We start from the raw sequence: 15,620 nt of genomic DNA, 5'->3' as shown, positions 1-15,620 counted from the left end.
CTGAAATTATATATTTTTTGCTTTTGTGCCATAAGTGGAACAAATTTCAAAGATCTTTATCTTTATAACTTTAACTAGACTACAGAACTGACGATGTATCAGGGCGTTATAGACGAGGATGATAAAAGGAGTACATTTCCACAAAAAACTCAATTCTCAGAAAAAACATCGACATTTCTGGATTTCAAAAGTCAAAATATTTCAACTTTTGAAACTCATTACTTTCCAAATGTCAAATTTTGACTAATCTCAAAATTGGAGGGTTTTTTTTCTTGCAAATTTTTAACTTTTGGACCTGAGAAAATATCTAAATGCTGAAAATGTTTGACTTTTGAAACCTGGAAACTTTTTTTTTCTAGAAAATTTCTGAGATTTTGTCACTCAGAAACCTACCATCTTTTCCTCCTGGAAAGTTTGAGGGTTTTGGTGCAAATTTACTCCCTTTATTCCCTAAAATGCTGTCACACGTTTCTGGTGCTGAAACATCAGATGAACTTTACCTCAGATTTCTGGAAAAACAGACAAACAAACAAACATGTCAGTCGTTTAATTAAGAAATATTAAACATAAACAGCAAGAAATTTATTTGTAATAAGTAAACCCATTCAAATTTTCCCAATTCCAATAGAACAATTTCAACAAAATTATTTTATTTGGGTTCTTTAGGCTTCGCTTCACCTGGGCGGCTTTTATTTTGAAGTCCATCACCGGACGTTGCGTGTTTTAACGCGTGCAGTGTTGACTATCAGGAGGAAAGCATCATCGGAGCCCCTCTGCAGCTGGACCGACACATCTGGACCGGAACCGGCCTGGGACCAGCTCAGCTCCTGGAGGTGGGGGCGGGGGAGCGCACAGGTGAGGCGTCACGTGACCAGACCTCCGGAGCTTCACGCGGCGCGCGCAGGTGTGTCTCAGCATCCCCTTCGAAGCGCGTGCGGGGCTCCTCGGGGCCAGCATGGCGGAGGAGACCCGGGTCATCTACCACCTGGAGGACCAGGAGACCCCCTACCTGATCCGGATCGGCGTGCCCGCGCAGCGCGTCACCCTGGCCGACTTCAAGCAGGTGCTGAACAGACCTCACGCCAAATTCTTCTTCAAGTCCGTGGATGATGACTTCGGGTGAGTCACGTGACTGACGCCTCCATCAGGAAGATGACACAGATCCAGATGGGTTTATTGAGCATCAAAGGTCACGTGTTCCAGCGGGGGGAGGCGATTCAGTCACATGATCGGTGATCAATAACCATGATAACAAGAGAAGGAGCTGATAAACACATGTATGAATCAGTAGGGAGGCTTTGTTTGTTTGTTTGTTTGTTTATGAGCTGATTGTTTATATAATCCTCCTCATGCAGCTGTGATTATGTAACTGTGATGAAAACAAAAGCTTTAATATTCCCTCTGATGAGAGGATGACTGCTGAGCTCATGATGATGATGATGATGATGATGAGGAGGAGGAGGATGAGGAGGAGGAGGATCTTATGACTCAAGGCGTAGCAATTTTTTAAAAAACTGAACAAGAACGAGACGAGAATTATTACTTTCAAAGATCAAATTTACAAAACAGATTAAAAAAAGGACGAATGTCTGATTCCTTGTCTGTAAAAATGATTTGCTGCTGTTTTCCCACCTGATAGTCCGATGACTCGGTTCGATCAGGAACCAAACTGAGTCAAACCAACCAAACCTTTGAGCAGCTTGTTGCCCCCCTGGTTTGATTTTACCCAGAATGCCTGCTTTCAAACCCAACCAGAGTTAGCTCCTTTGGTTCGGTTGTGCATTCACACCTCCCCAAGCGAATTGAATTAAAGCGGACTACACTGAATATTTTCAAAGTCATCAAATTGCTAAAGTGCTTAGCACCCTTAACGTAGTTCTGGCGTATTTTACTACAACTTAATCAGACGAGATGACAGATATATTCAGGATGTTTTCATATCTTGATATCTTGCTACACCTCAAGTTATGACATGATGCTGGTAGCGATGATGATGATGATCACACTAATGATGATGATGGTGATGGTGTGTTTCAGGGTGGTGAAAGAAGAGATCAGTGACGATGAAGCTCGGCTGCCTTGTGTCAACGGACGGGTCGTCTGTTGGGTCAGAACCGCTCAGAACCTCTCAGATGGACGATCAGTCATGAAAACATCAGGACGTCTGTTGAACGTCCAGTTCTCTGAATCTCACCAGTAGAGGGCATTGCTAATTGAAAAGTTAGCTAAGCTAATCATAAACATTTTATCCACTAACACCTGCACCGCATCACAGGTGGAGAATGCTGGCAGAGGAAATGGAACTGCTGCGTAAACAGATTTCAAAATAAGAGCATGAATATAACCAAAAGTTCAACACAGATTTTGAACTTTATTCAACTGAAAGTTTACAAAACAGCCAAGTAAATTTGCTAAAGTAAAAGTGCTAATCACTAAATTAGCTCTGTTGTTAGCAGATTAGCATCAGTGTGTCCAGCTGCTAACCAGCGCTGGTTTTGGAGGCTGCTAGCATCTTGCTGTGTGGTTTTAGCCAGACCTGGACATGTTGGAGGTCGTTTGGAAGGTCAGACACTCGTAGGTTTGTCCGCACGTTGAAACGGTTGATTCCAGATTCTCCTGAAATCTTTAAACCTTTTACCAGACCAGAAGTTGCTCCAGTCTTTGTCCTGACGGCTTCTCTGTAGATCTCACCATGGCGTCCACATCACTTCGACAGTCAGGATGACTGTACTGTCTAAACTTAAAATTGAATAAAATTCAGAAAATTACACATTATAATTACATTTTATTAATATCTAAGTCTGTATATGTCCGTATTTTTTCATGACTGTCTCATTTGGACCTGATGAGACACCTGGACTGTCCCGGTGTCTCTAAGATCCTGTCTTCTTCTCTGCAGGTGGTGTCTTCAGACGCCTGTCCTCCGGACTTCAGGGGGTCGGACACTCCCTCTGTGGCCACGCCCTCCAGCTTGGCTCCGCCCCCCATCGAGAGGACCGGCGGCATCGGCGACTCCAGACCGCCGTCCTTCCAGTGAGTTCCTACACGGATTGAGCTCCAGTCGTGCTGACGCAACCGCGCACTGACAGGATGTGATGTATTTGTCCGCTTCAGCGCTGCGGCCGTCTGCCACGATGACCTGCAGGGGTCAGAGGTCAAATCGCCCGCTCCATCTTCAGAGAAGCAGCGGCGGAGAGGTGGTAAAATCTTCAACTGAATCAAACCGAATTCTTCCAGCTGTCTCTGATTGGCTGCCGTCTTCATACAGGAGGCCACCTGAACGGACACGCCCACCAGGCGGCCGACCACAAGGGGGCGGGGCCAGCCGGCGGCGGCGACAGCTCGTCCAATCAGCAGAGCAGCGAGTTAGAGACGACCAGCTTTTGCTCGTCTGAGGAAGACTCTGGAGGAAGGTCAGACCCAAACAGTTCTGATCCGGTTCTGAGTCCACCTGCTGACCAGCAGAACTTAGAACCAGGCTGGGGCGGTTACCCAGGGTGGCATTGAAATGGGCGGCGCTCTAAAGCTAGAAAATCAATCAAGTTTATCTGTGTAGCACATTTCAGACGGTTCAAGGTGGAAATTACATAGTTTTTGTATTGTAATATGTCTCATCTGTCACTTATGCAGTAGGGTGTACGGAAGAGGGTTAATGCCAAAAATAAAAAAAAGAATTTAAACTTTTTTCTCAGAATTTCTATTTTTTTTTCTCAATTTTGATTTTTTTATGAGAATTCTGACTTTGATCTCAACATTTTAATTGGTTGGGGGTGTTGGCAGGAGGAGCAGCGCCAACAGAACAAACTTAGCTGGAAAAAAGTATTTGCACTCTGGCAGATTTCAAAGGTTCTTTTGTTGTTTCAGAAAAAATGTTGAGCTCCATAAAAGACAATCTGAGGAGTTTTTAAAGTGACTTTATAAATCATATTTAGACCCAGGGTTTGACTAGGCCAGCTGCACAGTGGCGCAGTTGGTAGCACTGTTGCCTTGCAGCAAGAAGGTCCTGGGTTCGATTCCTGGCCGGGGTCTTTCTGCAAGGAGTTTGCATGTTCTCCCTCTGCATGCGTGGGTTCTCTCTGGGTACTCCGGCTTCCTCCCACAGTCCAAAAACATGACTGTCAGGTTAACTCTGTGTGAATGGTTGTTTGTCCTGTATGTCTCTGTGTTGCCGGGCGACCTGTCCAGGGTGACCCCGCCTCTCGCCTGGAATGTAGCTGCAGAGGCAGCAGCAACCCTGCCTCTGTTCTGTTCACAAGGTCTGTTCACCCTTTTCTGTTCACAAAGGGTGAACAGAAAATGGATGGATGGGTGGTTTGACTAGGCTACTTCAAACGCTGTGTTTTGTTTACTTTGACACTTTTTGAATGTTTTTTATTTTTTAAATCATCAACAAATTGTTTTGTTTACTGTTTTATTTGATGATCTGAAACAAAGTTTGATAAAAAACAAGCTAATACTTTTTCACAGCAGTGTACTGCTGTTTGTCAGTCTGGAGCATTTCCAGTTATGGGCGTGTCCCTGAATGCATCGCGGTGCATTTGCTGCAGCAGCATCAGGCTTGTAAACCTGCTGAAATCAGAACTCCTGGGAGAACCCAAACTGTCGTTCTGGTTCTGTGGCGTGTAAAAACGTGTACTGCTCCTTTAAAGGTTGTGTCATGTGGCCCAGTGACCTCAGCAGCAACTCTCGCTGTGATTGGCCTGTGTCTCTGACACACATTCACCTGCCTGCAGGTCATTTTTTCTGCCCCAGTAAACCTGTTCACGCCCTGGGCTTTGATTGGCTGCTGCGTGTCATGTGACCAGCGCTGTCTTTTGTATTGTGCTGCAGATAAAGCCATCCCAGCTGATCTGAGAGCAGAAATAATGTGTTCCTGATCAATTTTCTCATTTAAGACTCTGATTTCCATCAGTGATGGACTCCACCTGCTGCCAGATTTACAATCTTTACCCAAACATTTTAAATCTTTTTGTAATTTTTCAACAGGTTTGGAGTTTTGCTGTCTTTTATCTCATTATTTGTAAAGTCAGATTTTCCTCTCTCTGTTGGAAATGTGTTGATTTTTTATTATAAGTGATTCATTTCTGACAGGTAAGTAGGTCTGAAATATGTTTTCCAAATTAAAAATTTATTTTTTAAAACCTAATTTTAAAAAAAAATTGATATTTAGATTTTTTTATTCATGCTATTCCAGTTTAATAGTTAAAACTTTTCATTATTTTATATATTGGCGTGATCTTTTCAAGTTAAAAATGTATTTTTATTACATTATAGCAACTTTTTGTTAAATCTCTGAATACTGGGGAGAAAAATGAGCAAATTTTCAACTAATTATTTTCCATGGATAGAAAAACCAGTGAGTTATTGGGGCTCGACTGTATTTATAGATTTGTCCATTTATCCTTTTAAAAAGCTTTTACTTTTATTCATAAAATTTTATTAATTTTACCGTCTGCTTCAAATACATGTTTTAATTAGGATTTCCTGATTTTATATTTCTTTAAAATCCATGTTGCGTTTTTAGATTTGTGCTTTTTTGACCAATCAGATTCTGTCTGTGATGTCACACCAGGTTCAGCCAATCAACAGGCCAGAGCAGCTCCTCGCCGAGACTCATCAGGCGACAGCGGCGCCGCCACCGAAAACCAAAAACTCCACGGATGGAAAAGGTAACCACACACACACACACACACACACACACACACACACACACACACACACACACACACACACACACACACACACACACACACACACACACACACACACACTCAATCTGACCCCTGACCCCAAAACAGCGTTTCCCCTTATGGGGACCAGGCTTCGGTCCCCACAAAGAGCAGGAAAATGGTCCTCATAAGGTATTAGAAACAAACGCGCGCACACACACACACACACACACACACGCACACCACACTGTGAGGTCCTGGTTACCTGTGTAAGTGTGTCTTTATGACGCCTGGTGCAGGGCGGCTGTTTCCGTCTGGACTTCCTGTCACTGACGTGTCCCTCATCTTCCTGTCCTGTCTCTCTGTCCACCTGTCTCCCTCTCTGCCTGCCTCTATCTGTCTGTCCGTCAGTCGGCGTCTTTCAGCAGCGTCACTGACTCCACCATGTCGCTCAACATCATCACTGTAACCCTCAACATGGGTGAGTACAGAATGGGTCAGCAACGGATTGGACCAGGACACATAGAACCTTGGTTAGGTCTATTGCTGTCAGGGTCAAGTCCGACAGAGACCAGAACAGGCCTAAACGGTCTAGATAAAGGCAAAGAGAGTCCAGAACAGATCCTGTCAGCCTGAATCTCATCAGTAAAACCCATGAAAAGGTCACAAATGTCTAGTTTGGGTGCATCATCATCTACAACTGCTCCACATGTTTTTTGGGTCTGAATCAGGTCCAAAACATCCAAAATTAGCTCCATCTTAGTCCAAAACTGTTCCAGAGATTCCCTTTGGTCCAAACATCCTAAATTAGACCAGCTGCTGTCCAAATCTTTTTCAGAGGTTCCTTGAATCTAAACTAGGTCCCAGACACCTTAAATTAGGTCTGTTACAGTCTAAAACTGCTCAGTGTGGTCTCTTTGAGTCTCAGCTCGCTCCAAAACAACATAAATTAGTTTTTTAAAGTAGAAAGATGTCAGTTTCCCTTGAGGCTAGTCTAGATCCAAAACAGCCCAAATTACATTTAGTCCAATTCAAAACTGCTCCAGAAGTTCCTTTCATGTTAGACCAGATAAAAAAAAAACAACTTAAATTAGGTTTATTGAATTTGAAAACTGCTCCTCATGTTCTGTTTGAGTCTAAACTCAAACAGTTTAGACCAAAATGTCCTAAATTAGGTCCACTACAGTCCAAAATTGGTCCAGAGGTTCTCTTGGACTGAATCTGGTCCACTCCAGTCTAGAATGGGTCAGCTATCTGACCAACACAGATCAGGTCCAGTTGGGGTTCTGAATCAGGTTCGTAGGTAGATGGATCGTATCAGAGTTCAGAACAATCCCTAAACCTTACTGGACCAGGTCTATGACAGACCAGATGATGTCCATAAATCCATAAATCAGATCCAAAAAGGTTCCAAACAGACTAAATACTGTCTGGATCAGGTACAATAGAATCTGAACCAGGTTCAGAACGGTGAGAATCAGATCCAGTAGAGTAAAACTGGTCCTCAGCAGCTTTGGCAGTAGAACGGATCAGGTTCTGTTCAAACATGGTGGTTGGTTTACAATTTGATTGGTTCTCTTCAGGTCCTCTGAACCCAACAAGACCCAGACCTAACTGGGTCGGTAGATACTGATTCACACCGGACCGTGACCTGATGAGATCATTTAAAAACCCAGTTCAGAGTTCTGGTTCTGCCCGGTTGCTGTGTTGTTGGGTTGAACAGAAGTTTAAGTTCTTCAGAAGGAGATCTTTATTTCATCAATCAAAGACCCACAGATGTTTGTGAGATGTTTCCATCCTGAGTACGATGCCAGTGAGGTTTGACTGTCCTGTGTGGTCAGACCTGACGATGGTCAGACTAACGCCGCCTGTTTCTCAGAGAGGTATAACTTCCTGGGCATCAGCATCGTTGGTCAGAGTAACGACAGAGGAGACGGAGGGATTTACATCGGCTCCATCATGAAGGGAGGAGCAGTTGCAGCAGATGGCCGCATAGAGCCTGGAGACATGCTGCTGCAGGTAGGGCCGACACCAGGTTCTAGTTTGGACCATCTAGGCTTGGTAATGATGCTGAAGCCTTTGGTGCTCTGGTGATTCTCTCTGTGATTCTGTTCACTCAGGTGAACGATATCAACTTTGAGAACATGAGTAATGACGACGCAGTCCGGGTTCTGAGAGAGATCGTCCACCAGCCGGGGTGAGGCTTAATTAAAACCACTGACCATTACAGTCTGTCCTCCTCTGTTCTGCAGCTGAGGACGACTTTTCATCCAGACACACCCTTTGAGACTCAAGCTGAGCTGTTTCTCTCTTTCCTTTTAGTTCGGTGACATTAACTGTGGCAAAGTGTTGGGATCCAAACCCACGAAGTTGCTTCACGCTGCCCAGAAGTGAGTCAGGCAGGATGTGTTGGTTTGGTTTGATACTGTTGAATGTAATCCAACTTGTTAAAACGGTCTGTCCTGTAAAACCGAGCAGGTGAACCGGTCCGCCCCATCGACCCGGCTGCCTGGGTGTCCCACACGGCCGCCATGACCGGGAAACTCCCCCCACACTACAGTACGTCTCAACTCTGCACCTCTCTTCTGTTGTTAACCTCCCATCTCATTTTAACTTCCTGCTGTTCTCCAGGCGTGCATGAAGAAAACCACCTCAACATCCACAGTGACATGACAGTGGTCGTCAAGGCGATGGCCAATCCAGAGTCAGGGCTGGAGGTTCGAGACAGGATGTGGCTGAAGATCACCATCCCCAACGCTTTCATTGGTGAGAAGATGTACTACTGCGTAGATCTGGATCTGAGAGCCTGAGGAATGTCTCATTCACACCAGTCCTGATTAATCCGCTTTTATCAAACTCTAGTTCATTTGGGAAGATGTGAATCGAATTTTTATGTGGACCAAAAGAGTGAAATCTGGTCCATCTACAAACCTAAGTTTTGGTTTGGTTGAAGTGAATTAGAAAACAGACGTGAACCCCAAGCAGACCGGAGACCGCTCCAAAAGCAGAAATTGGACTTAAGCTCAGGGCATTCTGGGTAAATACAACCAAATTTGCTAGCCTAGCGGTAGCATGAGAAATGGCTCGTGTCTTTTTCCAACGACAAAAGACAAAATCTGATGCCACTTCATTTTTGTTTCCATTTGGTGAAGAAGGAAGTTGCACTCAGTGTCTTTTCAGAGGTTTTTGTGTTGTTTCCTTCAGTGGTTCTTGGTGCAGCGCCCCCACAGGCCAGGAGGGGAACAGGTTGCTCAAACGGTTTTGTTGGTTTGGCTTGGAGCAAAGAGAATGAGAACCACAGCAGCTGAAAATGAAGCAAATGTTATTTTCGTCCCCCTCGAGCTGCGTTTACCAAACTATCAGGTGGTGAAGCACCTGAGATTCTCACCAATAAAAACATTCTGTTTAACCAACATGAAATAATCTTCTGTAGTTCTGGGGTAACGATTCCAATCAGGACTGTGGAAGGAGACAGATATCTTTATCTGCAGCTTGTCTTCTATCTGTCCAGGTTCGGACGTGGTGGACTGGCTCCACCGTAACATAGAAGGTTTTACCGACCGGCGCGAAGCTCGTAAATACGCCGGAAACCTGCTGAAAGCCGGATTCATCCGACACACCGTCAACAAGGTCACCTTCTCAGAGCAGTGCTACTACGTGTTCGGAGACCTGTGTGGAGGTAGGAGCTGGGGCCACAGAGCTGTCCACACTAGAGACTATAACTATAGTTATTACTCTTTGAAGTAAGAAGACCTTTAAATATTCAGTGTTCTGAGATCACCTGGAGTCTGTGGCGTTTTGTCCTCAACTGAGGTCCTCTTTAAAAATAAAAGGGAAACTTCAATTAAATGTGTTAATAGAAAGATAAGTTGTTTCAGTTGCTCTAAAACTGTAGTCTTTGTGGATGGATGGATGGATGGATGGATGGGTGGATGGGTGGATGGATGGATGGATGGATGGATGGGTGGATGGGTGGATGGATGGATGGATGGATGGATGGATGGATGGATGGGTGGATGGATGGATGGGTGGATGGGTGGATGGATGGATGGGTGGATGGATGGATGGGTGGATGGGTGGATGGATGGATGGGTGGATGGATGGATGGATGGATGGATGGATGGTAAAACTCTAGCTGCTTTGGTGCAGTCCTGAACATTCACCTGCAGTACCGTCAATGACCACAAGATGGCGACACAGAAGACAAAGCCAGCAGATCATGTTAAACTGTTTTATGTAATTAATGTCACTTTCAGAGGTTCATTGTTAGAAATTTATACATTTTAATTCAAAAGGTCTGGACTCTACTGTAGTCTGATGATAAGAGAATAAAAACCAGAGTTTCTAACAGCATATATTTTGCTGTTTTGCTGATGCTGCTCCTTTCAGATCTGGCTGCCATGTCTCTGCTCGACCACGAAGACGGATCCTCTCGCGAAGTAGGAGGAGGAACTGACTGCGACCCCCCAGCCTTCCCCTACCAGTACCCCGTCCCTCACCCCTACAGCTCGCCCCACCCGCTGCAGCAGCTGCCGGCCTGTGGGGCAGGAGGAGGCAGGAGTCATCACAGCGAAGGTACAGGACGTTTCTTGTTTTTCATAAGGTTTATGTCAGTATGTGGATCCTGTATGTATTTGTTTAGCTAACACTGCTGCTTGATTATTTAAGTAATTGTTGTATGTTTCTGTATTTCTCAGTCGTTCATTTGTTGTACTCTAGAATCAGTGACGAGAACATGAAGAGAGGAAGCTAACTGCTGCGTAAACAGATTTCAAAATAAAAGCTTGAAGCTAATTACTTGAAGAATTCTGAACAGACAATAACCAAACTTTCAACACAGATGTCAAACTTTACTGAACTGAAAGTTTACAAAGCGCTTTAGAATTCATCTGGATAAATGTGTTCAGGGGAAGCGAATTGTTCTAAAATCTTAAAATTTAGCAAAAAATGCTAAAGCGCTAAACAAAAAATTAGCTCCACTATTAGCGAATAGTTGTTTTTGCGACCCTGTATTAAAAATGTTTTGTAGCACTGGGGGCCTTGATTCACAGTAGTCAGGCAGACAACGCGGAAGCAATGGTTTTATGTTTGGGAATTGAACCGGAGACTAATTGCCTGGGTTCCCCGCCTTGCCGCTACACCGTGTCTCATCAGTTGCTATCTTGCCGTCTGTCCTTGACTATTGAAAACAAGTGACTACATTTGAGGAATAAAAGCAGATTGAGTTGAAGATCAGGTTCCGTCATGTCTGAGATTTTAGCACTCCCTGTGTAATGGAACCCACAGTATGGGTATTGGACGTTACTTTTGCTGTTGCATCTCGTATGTTAAAGGATTCACAAACAGTCTGAGAAAGAAATTCCAGGACGTTCTTCCTACGCCACAGAAACTAAAGGCTGATATCAACACTGCGTTTTGTGTTAATGTTTTGCTGGAAGACCCTGATGAAACCTCGGCATCGCCTCTCGGGTTCTGTTTGAAACGAGGACATCATGTGTTCATTGGTCCTGCAGGAAGTCGCAGTAGCCAATCGGACTTCAGCGATGATCAGGAGGGAAAAGGAGGAACGCAGCAGGAATCTTCCAACCAGGAAGCGAACGCTCAGCACAAGATGGCCGACTGTCTGAGTGATGGCAGCGCTCAGGAACCGCCCACCTCCTTCTCCGGTTCCCATGGCGACAAAGACATGCCAACACCGTCTCGAGGTCAGCACCGCGACTTTTCATCGATCCAACCGGAAATTTCTCGACAGTCCTTCCGCCTGGCCATGGGAAACCCCAGCGACCTCTTTGTAGATGTCATGTGATCCGGTGACGATGATGTCATATCCTGGCAGGTGACCTGGAGACACGATTAAAATGTGACTTTTTTTAACTAAAGCTGAAACAAACTGAAAAAGATTGAGGCACATAGAGTCACTGTGAAGACCTGGACCTGATGAAGGCCTGGATCAGACCAGAACAAGACCAGGCTCTGGTAAAACCTGAAACTAGACAGGACCATCCTGAACCCGACCGAGAACCAAACCTGAGAACCAAACCTGAGAACTAAACCTGAGAACTAAACCTGAGAACTAAACCCGACCGAGAACCAAACCTGAGAACTAAACCCGACCGAGAACCAAACCTGAGAACTAAACCTGAGAACTAAACCTGAGAACTAAACCTGAGAACTAAACCCGACCGAGAACCAAACCTGAGAACTAAACCCGACCGAGAACCAAACCTGAGAACCAAACCTGAGAACTAAACCTGAGAACTAAACCTGAGAACTAAACCCGACCGAGAACTAAACCTGAGAACTAAACCCGACCGAGAACCAAACCTGAGAACTAAACCCGACCGAGAACCAAACCTGAGAACTAAACCCGACCGAGAACCAAACCTGAGAACTAAACCTGAGAACTAAACCCGACCGAGAACTAAACCTGAGAACTAAACCCGACCGAGAACCAAACCTGAGAACTAAACCCGGCCGAGAACCAAACCTGAGAACTAAACCTGAGAACTAAACCCGACCGAGAACTAAACCTGAGAACTAAACCCGACCGAGAACCAAACCTGAGAACTAAACCTGAGAACTAAACCCGACCGAGAACTAAACCCGAGAACTAAACCCGACTCAGGACTAAACCAGATTTACATGGATCTGACTCGGACCTGGACTCTGAACTAACCAAATCAAAGCATGTACTGCTTTTCTCTCTGAAAGACGTTCTGACTCAGCAGAGTCTCTCCTGCATCCTGGGATGGTTGTAAATTATTCCTGACGTTCCTGTTTGTAAATCACCTGCTGTCACGCTGCCTGTAACTGAGCTCATTATTGTTTCTATTTATTCATTATTTATTTAACATGTTTATTTATGAACTGTTTGTTCCAAACATTTACTGCAGAAAGCGACGTGTGGATTATTTATGAGTCCTTGTTCTCGTCTCCTCATGACTAAAACGCCAGAGAAGCAGAGCTGTAGCTTTTCCTCTACATTCCAAAACCAATGAAACGGGTCAATGAAAATTATTTTACATAAAGGTTAAATATGGTACCAAATCACAGACTGAAGGCTCTTAGACATTTGGGTTTTGTGAAGAACAAAGACCGTGATCTGTTTAGTGAAAACAGTTGTATAAAATGTGTTCACTGTGTTATATGTACACAACCAGATAGTAAAACCTTAAATGATGAAATAGATTTGGAATAAAGTTCACTTAGCTTTCATAGAAATCTGTGTATGACTGTGATTTCCTCAGATCTTTAAAAGTCAGTGGTTTCACCCTTGTTGAGACTAGAAAAGTGAAAGTTTCATATGTGAAGTAACAGACACAGATTAATTGTGTCTGTTATTTAATGGAAACACCCCAATTATGCGTGTGTGTGTGTGTGTGTGTGTGTTTTACATTAGCAGAATAGCTAATGTAAAACAACATTTTGCACATATTTGTAATGGAAATGCAGCTACTGACTGATTACAATATGAATGTGGAACTTAGAATTGAAATGTGCTTAATGGGAACAAATAATATCAATACAATGTCTAGGTTTTTTTTTACTCCTTTTGTTACGAAAAACATCCTCTAGCGTACAGTATACGAGACATATTACATGCTACCCCCTTATTATTCATTTAAATTATTTTTTGAAATATTTCTAGCTTACATAATTGTTTTACACGTAATTTTGGTCCTGTTTGCTTCCCATACCGTGGAGCGCCGCAGGGCGGTGCTCTGAATGGGACGCAACAGGTGTTATGCCCAAAAATGCATGCCTGCCGAGAATTGCATCCCCTGTCGCGGGAGCGCGCATCTTTCTAAACACTCGCATTTTAATGAGGAAACGGACCGAAGACGAAACTTTTAAAGATATTCGTAACAATATCACGTTTCTTAAACATGTCAGCCTTAAAACGATGGGTTTTATATCGCAGATTAATTGAAATAAATACGGTTTTTACACATTTATTGAGACAAATGAGTCGAACGTTTTTCAGTCCGTGTCTGAAGAAAATGCTCTGCGCATTTGGTTTGAAATTTCCCGATTTTTCTTTTAACATCATATTAGCTTAAAGTATTACAAAACAGAGGCCCATTATGTAGAACATTTTGTATCATGCTTAACTGTCTAGCATATTAATGTAGAGGGGATGCATTTTAATGACTGAGCCTGCCAATATTTGTATCCCCTGTCTATTGTTGATATGAAACGTAAAGCAGTTGCACAGAGAATAAGTGTCATTACGTAGAAAAGGTGAAGTCCCTCTTAACTCTTCATTTTTTCAAGTTAGCAGAGGGATGCATTTTCTGGCATAGCAAATTATTTCCTTGCCAATATATGTAGGCCTTATATATTTTCCACAAATATAATTCTACTGATACAAAATGTATACCAGCAGTTCATAAAACAAGTGTGATTGTATAGAAAAAGTAATTTCACTCTTGACTCTTTATTTCTCCATGTAAGCAGGGGATGCATGTACAGCAAAGCCTATTATTAGCCTGCCAAAATATGCATGGCCTCTCCATGTTCTTCAAATATTATCCTATCGATATAAAACCCATACCAGTAATTCATAGAACATCTCTGATTATGTAGAAAAGGTGAAATCCCTCTTTAATTCTTTATTTATCCAAGTTAGGAGGGGATGCATTTTTTGGCAATATGGATGTCGAGCCTGCCAAAATATGCATGCCCTATCTATTTTTCTCAAATTTTATCCTATTGCTATGAAACTTATACCAGCAGTTCATACAACTACTCTGATTATGTAGAAAAAGTTATTTCACTCTAAACTCTTTATTTATCCAAGTTAGCAGGGGATGCATTTTTTGGCAATATGGATGTCGAGCCTGCCAAAATATGCATGCCCTATCTATTTTTCTCAAATATAATCCTATTGATATGAAACTTATACCAGTAGCTCATAGAACATGTGTGATTATGTAGAAAAAGTTATTCCACTTTTAACACTTTATTTCTCCATTTTAGAAGGGGATGCATTTTTTGGCAATATGGATGTCGAGCCTGCCAAAATATGCATGCCCTACCTATTTTCCTCAAATGTTATCCTATTGCTATGAAATTCATACCAGCTGTTCATACAACTACTCTGATTATGTAGAAAAAGTTATTTCACTCTAAACTCTTTATTTATCCAAGTTAGCAGGGGATGCATTTTTTGGCAATATGGATGTCGAGCCTGCCAAAATATGCATGCCCTACCTATTTTCCTCAAATGTTATCCTATTGCTATAAAATTCATACCAGCTGTTCATACAACTACTCTGATTATGTAGAAAAAGTTATTTCACTCTAAACTCTTTATTTATCCAAGTTAGCAGGGGATGCATTTTTTGGCAATATGGATGTCGAGCCTGCCAAAATATGCATGCCCTACCTATTTTCCTCAAATTTTATCCTATTGATTTAAAACTTATATCAGCAGTTCATAGAACAAGTGTGATTTTGTAGAAAAAGCTATTTCACTCTAAACTCTTTATTTCTCCATTTTAGCAGGGGATGCATTTTACGGCAAAGCCTATTATTAGCCTGCCAAAATATGCATGCCCCCTCTATTTTTCTCAAATATAATCCTATTGATATGAAACTTATACCAGTAGTTCATAGAACATGTGTGATTATGTAGAAAAAGCTATTTCACTCTAAACTCTTTATTTATCCAAGTTAGCAGGGGATGCATTTTTTGGCAGAGCCTATTATTAGCCTGCCAAAATATGCATGCCCCCTCTATTTTTCTCAAATATTATCCTACTGATATGAAACGTATACCAGTAGGTCATAGAACATGTGTGATTATGTAGAAAAAGCTATTTCACTCTAAACTCTTTATTTCTCCATTTTAGCAGGGGATGCATTTTACGGCAGAGCCTATTATTAGCCTGCCAAAATATGCATGTCCCCTCTATTTTTCCTCAAATGTAATCCTATTGATATGAAACT

The 15,620-nt window shown here is 42.8% G+C and overlaps 1 protein-coding gene across 3 annotated transcripts; it reads left to right on the top strand.

The window, feature by feature from the left end:
* The first annotated feature begins 734 nt into the window (after nucleotides 1-734).
* On the top strand, nucleotides 735-12,890 carry LOC102216940 (segment polarity protein dishevelled homolog DVL-3). 3 transcript variants are annotated; one of them, XM_023351454.1, is made up of 15 exons: nucleotides 736-1,119; nucleotides 2,038-2,107; nucleotides 2,900-3,033; nucleotides 3,115-3,197; nucleotides 3,269-3,413; nucleotides 5,573-5,669; nucleotides 6,081-6,150; nucleotides 7,549-7,688; nucleotides 7,790-7,866; nucleotides 7,992-8,059; nucleotides 8,145-8,228; nucleotides 8,301-8,435; nucleotides 9,181-9,348; nucleotides 10,059-10,244; nucleotides 11,183-12,890. In XM_023351454.1, exons 1-15 carry the CDS (start codon nucleotides 956-958, stop codon nucleotides 11,473-11,475), a joined length of 1,914 nt encoding a protein of 637 aa, XP_023207222.1. In that variant the 5' UTR covers nucleotides 736-955; the 3' UTR covers nucleotides 11,476-12,890. The 3 variants fall into 3 exon arrangements, with proteins under 3 accessions (XP_023207221.1, XP_023207222.1, XP_023207223.1); XM_023351455.1 differs by having other exon boundaries at nucleotides 737-1,119; nucleotides 8,148-8,228; XM_023351453.1 differs by having other exon boundaries at nucleotides 735-1,119; nucleotides 8,148-8,435.
* The last annotated feature ends 2,730 nt before the right edge of the window (nucleotides 12,891-15,620 follow it).

This window comes from Xiphophorus maculatus, chromosome 18, assembly GCF_002775205.1.
Source record: "Xiphophorus maculatus strain JP 163 A chromosome 18, X_maculatus-5.0-male, whole genome shotgun sequence".
NCBI classification, from domain to species: domain Eukaryota; kingdom Metazoa; phylum Chordata; class Actinopteri; order Cyprinodontiformes; family Poeciliidae; genus Xiphophorus; species Xiphophorus maculatus.
This window is presented reverse-complemented; position numbering and strand designations above follow the sequence as displayed.

Bases quoted from the DNA above. Each gene is read 5' to 3' on its own strand.
- LOC102216940 (XM_023351453.1), top strand. From the start codon at position 956: ATGGCGGAGGAGACCCGGGTCATCTACCACCTGGAGGACCAGGAGACC. The intron at 7,867-7,991 runs GTGAGGCTTAAT...CTTTCCTTTTAG, and splicing joins GAGATCGTCCACCAGCCGGG to TTCGGTGACATTAACTGTGG. The intron at 9,349-10,058 runs GTAGGAGCTGGG...TGCTCCTTTCAG, and splicing joins GTTCGGAGACCTGTGTGGAG to ATCTGGCTGCCATGTCTCTG.